We start from the raw sequence: 12,342 nt of genomic DNA, 5'->3' as shown, positions 1-12,342 counted from the left end.
CACGGATGAGGTCACGGGCCCACAAACACGGGTGTGTTGGGAAACATGAGCCAGGCCTTATGCTGCGTTCACATTAGCAGCAACAAAACGACCACGCATTGCCAGCTGCACTGCTGCCGAGTCACCTTTAAGTGCTGCATCACTCACACATTGCCATCATCAAGCGTGCATCTGACGAGTGAGAAAAATATAAAGGGGGAAAGTATTGGGTTAAAAAGAACGGAACTGGCTTAATAATAGAAATGTTGAAGCCAGCTTAACCCATGTGTAGCTTTTTGTAACGGGTGTGAAAAGCTACTATAGCGTCGGGCATCAGAATGATTTCATGTTGCCGCTGCCTTCGGTTGAAAACGGCTTGTAGCCTTTCGCTTTGTAGCTGCTAGTGTGTGAACGCACCATTAGGCTCTCTTAACATACAGAGACAGTGTGTTCATACCTGCCATGAAGTTTACCTGAATTATAGGAGGATTCATTTGTGGGAGTGGGTGTCTATTTTTTTTTTTAACAAATTGCAGCATTTAACTCCCATTTCATTTTATATGGTTATAATGTGGTTATATTCATGTAGAAAACAGAGAAGAAATTATTATTATAACTAAAGCTAGAAAAATAAATTGGAATAAAAACAATGCTCTACATATTTCATATTGTTTTGGCTATATGAAATCTATAATAATTCTGCCAATTTTAACTGTTAATAAATCTTTATGTTGTTTTCATCACACATTACACAACACATAAAAAATTTAAACGAATGCTACAAAACTAACCTGGAGATTAAGTAGAAGCAGTCATGAAGGAGGTAGGCTGTGCACTCATCATCATTAGAAGATGACTTGGGTTTAGGTTTAGAAAATCTTAATAGGGTTGCTAATATTGTCTGTTGTCCTGCAGTTGGCTTTGGCACGTTTTGGGGGGGGGGGGGGGGCATTGCAATGTGTGTGGTGGCAGCGGTCCAACATACAACAGTGTCGGCGTTTGTTACACGATGTGTGTTTCCCATTCAATCAGGTCTACTCTGCTTGTCTTGCTCAAAAATCTCCCCCCGTCTTTCTGTCGGAGGCAGTGCCGTTTAGATGAGAGAGTTGCGACAACTCCGTTTACTGTTTATTCGTGGAGCTGCATGAGTCACTGAAAGGTATGTTGTCTCTAAACGGCTCTGGTCTCCAGGCTGCGCTCCGCTCAACCGCTCGTCTCTGAGCAAGATGGCGGCGCCCGTCAGTGTTGTTATTATTACAAAGTAGTGGTTCTAGTGTTTATAACGTAGGATGAGGTCGGATGCGGCCATGCAAAATGATCGTGTCCATGGTTTATTGTTTTACCAAATTTTGTTTTCGCAATATATTTTTTCACATGGATTATTATTACTGTACATGCCGAGTACAGTAGTGCATCCCGTGGACACAGAGGTTGTTGGTGTATTGTGTCCCATAACTATAAACTGCGTTTTGGGACGCAAAACGCAGGCAATTTTAATCTCTTGTTGTGTAGTGTGTGTACCTGCTAGGTTGATATGCGTGAGGCTCTCTCTCAGAGGCGATATAGGGGAGCTCAGGGTGTGAACCGTCTGGTCTGTGATGCTGCCACACTGACTCAGGTCCAGCTTGGCCAGGTGGGGAACGTAGCGCACCAACAGGCGCGACGACGCGTCCGTCAGATCCAGGCCGGCCAATCGCAGCTCTGTCACATTCTGGAAGCGCCCTCCCTTGGTTTCTCCATGTGCTGTATTGTCAGACAGTGGGGGAAGAGAATCATTTGAGGGATGTGTTCAAGACCTTTTGGAGTAAGAGTCAGCCGAACAAAGAAAACAGAAAAGGTCACCATTTCAGATGTTGTTCATCTTATTTATTGTTATTGCTGGGGTTTAGAAAGCACTTTCAGTGTAGTGGCAGTATATGTAGTAGCATTAAAAATGTAGTCTTACTCATGCCAGTGTCAAGTGAATATTAGTAGCTTTCTGAGATAGAGGATGGATGAACCAGTGAAGTCCAACACAAATCCAATAAAAACTGATTTTTAGATCAGCGTTTTACACATACAGGCGAAGCAGCTCTCCAGATGCGTTGGTGATTTATATATTCGAAACAATATGCAAGAAGCTTTGAGGACCGAGAAGAGTGCTGGTCATCCTGCCAACAGGAGGGGCTGGGGATGCATGCTGTGCAGGGACTCTGCGAGGCTTGGGACTGGAACTGCTTTAACCCATTCTGACCTGAGATCAGATTCATACGAGGTTTCCGCTGGACACACACTGGTCTGATTAACCCATTCTGACCTGAGATCAGATTCTAAAAATGTCAGTTGTTCTTCGATTTTTTACAAAAAATAGCAGACCTACAAGCTCGTATCGCGACACTCGGTGGCGCGATATGAGCTTGTAGATCTGCTATTTTTCAATAGAGCACCGAAGTCTGACGTCACTTTCAGTAGAGGGCGTCAGTCCCCAGGTTCATGTATTTTTTTAGTTGCATTGAAATTGCCATAGGAGGATTTTTAGATTGCTTCATAATGTTCATATAAGAACTGTGTTTGAAAAATGAACATGTCATCCCGGCCGCTTCACTCATATGGATATGAAGAATCAACTGACTGAGAGAAAACGCTAATGTTACTGCTACTGAATTAGTTACATTTTCGCTAGAAGCAGACTGTATCATATATGAGTATCTGACTGTTGCAAACGATACAGAGACACCTCCCTGACAATAACGCCGAGACAGCTTGTTTATTTTTGGACCACAACGCTTATAGTAGACGATATTAAGATCACCCCATGTTATTCTCCATAGAGAAATTATTTCCGTGAACCAGGGGAATCGAAGGGATGAGCGAGTTACGTCAGGACTTCGGTGCTCTATAGATAAAGCATAACATGACGCTGACACCAAAATGGGTGCCCGGTCAGAATGGGTTAATTAATGGAAGCAGTCCAGATCGTAATTAGCGACACCTTGTGACAAAAACATACTACTGTAATTACATTGACTTAATGATCGAGAACCATGGAGGACTTTTCAAATGTAACATGTAATGTTTTTGGCAATTATGGAGATGTATGCAAATTAGCCGTGGTATAAGCATGATAATGTACTGAGTGCAAGTCAGTAATGAAAAGATAATGGCACTTCAGGGATGGCAGCCCTCTCTCATGCGATTACTTTCTCATAATTGACTTGCTCCCAGTGCATTGTTACATGCACTATTACATAATACTAGTGTAGTGCAGTGTATATATAGTACAATAAATAGATTATAGCATTACGGGTCCTTCTTAACCCCTATTATATATAATTTGTTGACCAGTGTACCTCAGGGCTTCACACAGGACTCATGTCATTTTTTGCTCTACATTAAATGTCTGTAGTAGACATTTAAAACAGCACACGTTGCGAATTTTACGACATGTTGTGGGCTGCTCTTTTGGCTGAATGTTTGCCCCAGAATGTGGTTAACCATACGAGTACGATAACAGTCCTAATCATTGATAGCTTCTGCTGATACATTACATAATACAAGTAAGACGCGCAAACGCGTGAAGCGAATGCAGCTCGTAAATTGCAATAACAACAATTAGAATAAATTACGTACATTTTTTTTCTTTTTAGTTAGTAATTTTTTTAAGTTTTCTACTGTGTGTGTGGTTGTGTGTGTGTGTGTGTGTGTGTGTGTGTGTGTGTTCTACAGCTGCGCCCTCTGGTGGCGGGCGGGTGGTGTCACAGCGGGACAGACACAGACGGACGGACACACAGACAGACATGATCTGCAGGGTCTCATAGTTAGTGCTCATTGCATTCGCAATAATATTTCTATTTTCAGTACAGTACCTGTCCTGGTGTCAGGCGGGGGTGCGAGCAGCTCTCGGAGGTGTGAGTCTTTGAGCTCCTCTACCCTGCTGAGGTCCAGCAGTCTGAGACAGGGACAGACAGCCTGACACAGAGCAGACACTGACGACCACGGACAACCTGACACATTTAACTCTAATAGACCTGAGAGAGAGAGGGGGGGGGGGGGGGGGGGTCAGACGGTCAGACGGTCACACAGACTTCATACGCCATCGTAGACAAAGCAAGCCGAGACTTCTTACGCATACATTTCCCATGTTGTACTTGCAGGATTGTGGCGCTCCTTTCCTAGTGGTTGCTGCCCTTTCAAAGTAAAACAATGTATTACACTTCAAAGCCACCGACAAGCCACTCCACCCCTTTGCTCACATGCGTATGAAAGAAAATAGAGTGACAGGATTTTCAAAATGTCAAAAGCTCTGAAGCAGGGCCAAGTTTGTGGGGTCCCACAAAGTCAAGAGACTACAGTAACAAGACACCCTGAAGTGTAATCTGAAGTCTCCTGGGTGAAAGAGGGACTCCAGTTCATTCTGTGTGACGTCATAAAATCCACACTGTAGAACTCACAACAGGCAGAGGAACTGACGTCAGGAGGACAGGGTGAGGAAAAGACCCACTGACAGGCAGAGTGAGATGGGCAGAACGAGAGAGACAAGGCAGAGAGAGAGGCAGGCAGGCATGTAGAGGGAGAGATAGAGAGGAGACAGACAGACAGGCAGAGTGGGAGATGGACAGTAATTGAGGTTGTGTTACCTTGCAGACGGTTGATGAGCCACATGAGTTGTTTCTTAGAGATATTGGTGTATCCCAGGTTTAATGAGACCGGCTGGCGACGGATTATACCACTGAGCATGGGGGGGGTGATGGAGCGCTGCCTGCTCAGGTCGATCTGCGTCCACAGCCTCTTATCACAACACCTGGAGAGAGACGGACAAATCACTGCTTTTGCTCGTCCTTCTCTCCTTCCAATGAATCAATCATCTTTTATAATCGCTTAAATTGATTTGATTTAAGGTCAATTTGTGCTTTGCGTGACAATTGCCGACTGACAGAGTGAGCGCAACAAAAGTGTCGTTAAAACAATGTGTGGCGGAGGATCTCAGCAGATGGTGATGCGTACCTGGGGGAAATAAAGAAAAAAAAAAGGATGGTCGCAAACGCTTCATAAAATGTTGAATAATGTGTGCGGTTGTCGGTTGGTTAGATGAAATAAGTTCCATTACCACAGAGATGCACGAGACCACATTCACTTCCTCGTTTACATTTTCAGGCAAGGCTGTCAGCGAGTCGCAGACGGTTACGATTGCGCAAGACTCAGAACGCGTGTGTGACACGTGCCGCGACTTGCCGCTCAAAGCATGAATTGACCTTAAACTCGTTTCAGCCCTATAAGGACACTGACCAGCGGCTCCAGGTGCGACAGACCCTCATGCAGACGCACAGCTCCCTGTGGCTGAGGTGCTGGAACACCCTCAGCCACACGTCGCGGGCCATGATGTGGGAGGAGCCCGAGTCCAGGGGCAGGCAGCTGGGCTCGGGGCAGGCGGGGGGAGGTCTCACCAGGTGCCTCTCCATCTGGACGGGCCGCGGCGGCGAGGGCACAGCGGGGGGGCTGCGCTTCATCACGTGGGAGCGCGGGGCGAGGCGCGACGGCTGCGAGCGCGGGGAAGCCGCCATGGTCGACATCATCAACCCTCCCCCAGCTCCTCCTCCTCCTCCTCCTCCCCCCCCTCCCCCGTTCGACGTGGGGACGGAGGACGAGTTGTTGGTCCGTGACGAAGACCCCACCGATGTCTGGCTCTTGCTGTTGTTATTGTTGTTGTTGCTACGGATCTTGTTGCCACGGCTCCCGCCACCGCCCTTCGCCCCGCCTCCTCCTCCTCCCCCCCCACCCCCGTGTCTGTGATTGGGCAGTGGCGCGCTGGCGTTCTCCTTCTCGCCGCCCTCCACCCCACCTCCCCGCTCCCGCCCCCCTCCTCCTCCTCCCCCCCGCGTGCGTCCGTTGCGCGCCTCCTGCCCGTTGCGCTGTTGCTGCTGTTTCCCCACAAAGCCGTCCGAGTGTCCTCCTCCCGAGGACGGAGGCGTCTGATTGGAGGAGAGAGGGGAGGAGGGCGGACCTAGGGAGGAGGAGTTCTTCCTGGTTCTGTTGGTGGTGGTGGTGGTGGTTGTAGTGACTGAGGTCTCCTCCTCCTCCTCTGCTCCATCCAGAATCCCTCCTTTGCTCCCCCCTCCCCTCTGAGGCTGCAGACTCCCATCCCCTCCTCTCCTGCGGCCTTTGTCCCCCGTCAGCCCTCCGGCCTGCTGCTCCTCATCCCTCTCCTCCTCGTCCTCCACCTTCACGCCGGCCGTCTCTCCCTCAGACTCCTCGCTGGCGCTGAAGCCCAGCTCGGCCAGCCTCCGCTCCCTGTCCCTCTCACGCTCCCTCTCTCGCTCCCTCTCCCGGCGCTCCCTCTCCCCTCTGCTGCTGTTCCCGTAAACCAGAGGGGCGGGAGGGAGAGGCGGGCGGGAGGGAGAGGACGAAGGTGAGGACCCTCCTCCTCCCGCCCCGCCGGTCCCTCCCCCCGGCTCCCGCGACGAGTCGTCCGACTCGGACTCTGAGTCGGACTCGGAGCTGGAGGAGGAGGACGACGAGGAGGAGGGCCGTCGCTCCAGCAGCTGACACATCCTCTTGAAGCGCTCCAGTTTCTCCCTGTGGTGGGAGCGCTGGTCCGCACTGGCCCCGCCCACGGCTCCGCCCCCCGCCGCCTGGGAGGAGGACGAAGAGCCCTGCCCACCTACTCCTGCTCCGCCTCCTACCCCACCCCCCGACGAGCTGCTGGGACCATTGGACTCTGACGGCTCTGACTTGGGCTTCTGGAGAGAGAGAGAGAGAGAGAGAGAGAGAGAGAGAGAGAGAGAGAGAGAGAGAGGGGGGGGGGGCAATCAGTTAATTCTGCAGTGTGCTAGTTCTTTTACAGAACTTCAAACTGTTGCTACAATCATCAGTATCATTACAAAGTCAAATATCAAAAAAAGAAACCCTACCATTTCCATGTTTCACCCTCTATTTCCCATTCCATGTGCGTTTGTCTTATATGTAGCCTATAAAAGCCCCCTCAAGTAAATGTTTTAACTATTTTCAGCAATAGGATGATAGTATTTTTTTGGTGGGTATATCTTGTTGAGCTGGTCGTTTTGAAAGTAGCTCTCAAGTCAAAAAAGTGTGGGCACCCCTGATTTACAGCATGTGTTTTAGAACAGGTTTTGCAAATATCAGTGCTTCTCAAACCTTTTCATTTCAAGAACCCCCATAACGCTGAGAGTGTAAACTCTCAGAGTTTCCATTTGGAACCCTCTCGAGGAAGCAACAGGGTCCCTGGACCCTACTTTGAGAACCACTGGTATATCTGTTTCATAGCCAACTACGCTGCTAAATTCTCTCCCCTGTATTTATGAATTGTATTGTCTTGTCTTTAATGAGCAAAACGATTTCCCCTTGTGGATAAAGACATTTCTAATCTAATCTAAGTCTATGGACAGGTCAATAACAGGTAATATCGATACATGCATAACATCATGAAACCACCTGTGAAAAGCAACTGCCATCATGCACCAATTCTGCACACAGAAGATAAAAAAACAATTGTCTAATCTTTAAAAGGACACTTCACCCTTTTTGCAAAAAAATATATGTTAATGACGTTTAGAAGCTTTAGATCACTTTCCTGGGGGTATTTATGTGTGTAATATGTGGTTTTAGTTATTTTAGATTGTAGCAGTGAGCCTGTTGTCTCTGATGTCATGGACACTGGTCTCACTACCTTCCTGGACTACAATTCCCATAATTCTTTGGTGCACTGCTCCTCCTTGTGGATAGGGGGAGAGCTGTCTTACTGAGACAACATGTAGTCCAGGAAGGAAGTGAGCCCAGTGTCCATGACATCAGAGACAACAGGCTCACTGCTACAATCTAAAATATCTAAAACCACACATTACACACATAAAGATCTCCAGGAAAGTGTTCTAAAGCTTCTAAACGTAATTAACATATTTTCTTTTTGCAAAAAGGGTGAAGTGTCCCTTTAACTCTAGCATAGCTGAAGGGGACCTACCTTTTTGAGACGTTTTTCATGGGCACCCTTCATCTAGGAAGGAGAGTGAGAGGGAAAGAGAGGGGAAGGAGCGATGCGGGGACAGGAGAAGGAAGGAGACAGTGAGGGATGAAAGGAGGAAGTAAGGCAGGTAATGAAAGAACCAAAGAACAGAGGAAATTAGGGATGGGAAGAAAAGATGGAATTAGGACATGGCAGGGGAGGAGGGAAAGGAGGAGAGGAGAGGAGGAGAGAGAGAAGCAGTTAGAACTGGAGGCTTCCAATGACTGTGGCGTTCACTGTGGTAAACCCTCCTTATGCCGAGATGAACACTTCGATGACAAATATAATTTGGATGTTTTTGTGCATAAAATTAATCCAGTAAAGAAAGTTCAGATATCTCCGTCTCTACCTTCTTCTTGGGTCCGCTGTCCAGAGGCAGCTCCTTGTCCTTCTTCCTCTTGTGTCCTCCGTCTGTCCTACCTCCGTCCTCCAGAGAGGTGGGGGTTTTCTTCTTTGGAGGGGGGTCATCCGTTAGCTTCCAGCGACCAACTTCGCCGTTGTCCAAACGCCGCTTGCCTGAACCGTCCGCTTGGTCCTGTCCACAGACATACAGGCAGACGGATGCATGAAGGCCAGACAGAAACACTACTGTACTTACTGTAACTAGTCTGTCCGCTTGGTCCTGTCCACAGACATACAGACAGACAGATGCATGAAGGCCAGACAGAAACACTACTTACTGTAACTAGTCTGTCCGCTTGGTCCTGTCCACAGACATACAGGCAGACAGATGCATGAAGGCCAGACAGAAACACTACTTACTGTAACTAGTCTGTCCGCTTGGTCCTGTCCACAGACATACAGGCAGACAGATGCATGAAGGCCAGACAGAAACACTACTTACTGTAACTAGTCTGTCCGAGTGAAACAATCTGCTACTTGACAAGGTTTTCTCAGTTGTCACCTCCTCTCTATGGAACTCACAACCAAATCAAAGCAGCCCCCCATCCTCTCTTCTCTTAAAACCACCCTCAAATCCAACCTCTTAGTTCAGACACGCCTTCTCTTGTTTCTGTTCATTCATCATACTTTTTGAGGGGAGCTAGCCCCTCCCTCCTACATCCAGCTTTTAGTTACCGTCCACAAACTTCGTCTTAAAGGACAACTTTAGTTTTTTTCAACCAAGGTTCATGTTTTAGGTTGTTATTAGAGAAACTAAAAGGTGATTTTCTTTCATTTGCTGCTTTCTTTTGTTTTACGGATTTTAGCAGTTTTTGACAGGGGGGCGGGGGCATTCGAGCATGGGGCTAAATATGTATTTTTTTACAAAATATTATGGCGATTATTTTTTTTATTATTTACTATAGTCCTAATAAACCCCAAGAAATTACATCTGACCACAAAAGATCTCGGGATCTATTGAATGTGACAAACTGACATATTCAGCCTATACACACAGTATAAGCCTTCCCCCAGTAGGCTACCTTCACATTCAGTAGATCCTGTGATCTTCTGTGGCCAGATGTAATTTCCTGGGGTTTATTAGGACTATAGTAAATAATACAAAAATAAATCACCATAAAATGTTGTAAAGAAATACATATTTAGCCCCATGCTCGAATGTCCCCGCCCCCCTGTCAAAAAGAGCTAAAATCCCTAAAACGAAAGAAAGCTGCAAATGGAAAAAAAATATGACTCATCTTTTAGTTTCTCTAATAACAACCTAAAACATGAACCTTTGGTTGAAAAAAACTAAAGTTGTCCTTTAAACATTCAATTCCCGTTGACAATGAATGGAGAATGTTACGTCATAGTGTCTGAGCAAATAGGCATAGTGTCTATTTGACGTCATGTCGATATACGATAAGAGCTCACTTCACAAGGCAAGGGTGATATTTTTGAGGGGCCCCTCCTATATACAGCTTTTGTCCACACACGTCTCATATCTGCCATTGACATGAAAGGAGAAATTAGGTCAAATGTCCGCCAAATATGATGTAAACGCAAAACATTAAATGCTATTGACAATGAAGGGGAAATGCTTTTGGCATTTGTATCGTAGACCCTATTTTTGAGGGGCCCCATCTATATTCAGCTATTAGTGTAGATTTTCATCTTACACTTTACACTGTAAATTCCCATTGACAATGAATGGAGAAATTACATCATATGTGCCTGAGCAAATCGGTATTTTTGTCCTACACAAAGATTGAGGGCTCCATTTTTGTCTCAGACTTTACCCGCAGCGCGGCCCCCAATTCAGCCGCTGCCCGAATATAGGAGATCTCTCTGTCCCTTAAAGGAGAATTCCATACTAAAAGGCTTTCTTACCTTTCTTTGTAGTTGTTACGTCCCCACCAAAGAGGTCCAGGTGTTATTTTGTGCAAAAGCTCCTTATTGGCTATTTCCCCTACCATAAGCCCTAAATGAATTGCATTGAATTGAATGGGAATTGAATGGGGCTATGGGGTGTTGTGCTAATTCGCTTATTTCCATTGCTCAAAATTATAATTTCTTTGTATCTCTCTCTTCATAATGTAAATAATATCCCAAGCGGCACACTTTAGGGAAAATAGCCAATAAGGAGTTTTTGCACAAAGAAACACCTGGACCTCTTTGGTGGGGACGTAACGACTACAAAGAAAGGTAAGAAAGCATTCTAGCATGGAATTCTCCTTTAATGGTATTTTCGTCCCGCGTCACCCGCTATCTCTTTTGCCGACACCGGTATATGCGCCTAGAGGTGTGGTCATGGGCGTGTTGGCACGCTTTCCCCTAAATTGCTATTTTGGTCACATACATTTGGGAAGTCGATAGTGGAGCTTAAAAGCACCCGTAAGCCGTGCTAAATTAGTTTGGTAGAGCGGCACAAGGCACGCCGCGTGCGCCTCAATGGATATGTCTGCAGGCACAGAGTAGGCTGCCTTATCTCTCCTTATTCTCCCATCTCTTTGTCATTTTCCTATAATCAGCAGAAGTCGAGTGCCTGCCACTTCCTTGTGTCCATTGTGTTTATATAATTGTATAGTCAAAGAAGTGATTTCTGCACGATTCCATTTCCATTTGCTCTTTCAGTTCATGATCACCCCATAGCAGCAAATGGGGTTTATTGACCGAAATTTCCTTTTCGCTTCATACCGTTCCGTAGAGACGGCCTGGTTTAATTATTGCCCAAACCACACCTATGCATAATATAACGGGTAACGGATGTGTTTAAGGGATTTAGACAGGTAACTAAAATACCAACTTTAGTGGGGGAACACCCTTTCCCCACTGCCAAATCCCTAAATAGTGGCTTTAGAAAGATGAGACAAAAATGGAGCCCTTAATTCCCATTGACAATGAATGGAGAATTTACGTCATACTGTATGTGTCTGAGCAAATGTTACGTCATGATGATGTACGATGATAAGAGTGCCCCTCACTTCACACGGGTGTGATTTGTTTTGTAAAGTGTCTTTGAGTGCTTAGAAAGTACTACCACTCTAGTTCAATGTATTATTAATTATCAGAACATTGGTTGAATATTAGGTTGAAAATCAGCAAAGTTTTGCTTTGACCCGTCTCTTTGGTCCAACTCGCTTCTCCCTATAGCCTACATCTTCTCCCTATAGCCTACATCTTCTCCCTATAGCCTACATCTTCTCCCTATAGCCTACATCTTCCCTCAGCCCCAACATCCCAGTCTCTCCTTTTACCACCTCCTTCGCTCCCAGCCTGTTCTCTCTGACTCGGACTATTTGAACTAGGCTCATGAGTACAACTGCTAGTATAAAATAGAATTGTGGTTGACACAAAAACGGTCCAGTCAGCTCAATGTGGCACCGGGGCAAAGTGGTTTTCATCTACAAATATGCAATACATTTAAAATAACTGAAGCCTGCTTTCTTCTTTGGGGCCACTTCTGTCACTTCTGGCACCCACTGGTGCAAACCTTTCTTGTCTTTGAATCCTCATTCTCTCCCCCAAGCCCTGACAGCAGAAAGCCTTTTATCATCCTGAAGATTCCCCAGGCCTCCTCCTCAGCTTCTTAGTAACTGCTCAACATGCTCCCTAACTAATGCAGTACTCTCTCAACCAAATGGCCCTCAAACACTCCCCCAAATGTGCATCAGACTCCTACTCACCCTAAAGCATCATTTATACTTTGTCTAGTCTCGTGAAGCCAGACATTCAAGCCAGAAGCCAGACACTGGGAGATTGTCCTCAGTCTCTAGCTCAGTGGTTCTCAATGTCGAATCCATCGTCTGGGGACCCCTGGTCTCACGAAGCCAGTATTCCACAATCTCTGATAGAGTCTGGAACTACACCTCCCGAAATCAGAGTAATCCGTTTGTCATTTCCGTTCACAAAGATATATTTTAAAATATCTTTAGAGCTTATTCTTTTATTTCCATTTCTGCTAGGCAGCAAGCTATATATGTTTA

The 12,342-nt window shown here is 46.3% G+C and overlaps 1 protein-coding gene across 1 annotated transcript in view; it reads right to left on the bottom strand.

Moving 5' to 3' along the window:
• Positions 1-12,342, bottom strand: part of fbxl19 (F-box and leucine rich repeat protein 19) — a 37,426-nt gene that overhangs the window by 7,259 nt on the left and 17,825 nt on the right. The window contains exons 5-10 of the mRNA XM_083780181.1: positions 8,325-8,510; positions 7,934-7,966; positions 5,245-6,695; positions 4,596-4,759; positions 3,825-3,986; positions 1,501-1,722 (exon numbers count right to left, since the gene is read on the bottom strand). Coding sequence (XP_083636307.1) covers positions 1,501-1,722; positions 3,825-3,986; positions 4,596-4,759; positions 5,245-6,695; positions 7,934-7,966; positions 8,325-8,510 — 2,218 coding nt within the window. The remainder of the gene's footprint in view (positions 1-1,500; positions 1,723-3,824; positions 3,987-4,595; positions 4,760-5,244; positions 6,696-7,933; positions 7,967-8,324; positions 8,511-12,342) is intronic.

Source organism: Protomyctophum parallelum (assembly GCF_964188405.1).
Source record: "Protomyctophum parallelum genome assembly, chromosome: 13".
In the NCBI taxonomy this organism is placed as follows: domain Eukaryota; kingdom Metazoa; phylum Chordata; class Actinopteri; order Myctophiformes; family Myctophidae; genus Protomyctophum; species Protomyctophum parallelum.
The sequence above is the reverse complement of the archived record's forward strand: the minus strand, read 5'-3'. Positions and strand labels throughout refer to the sequence as shown.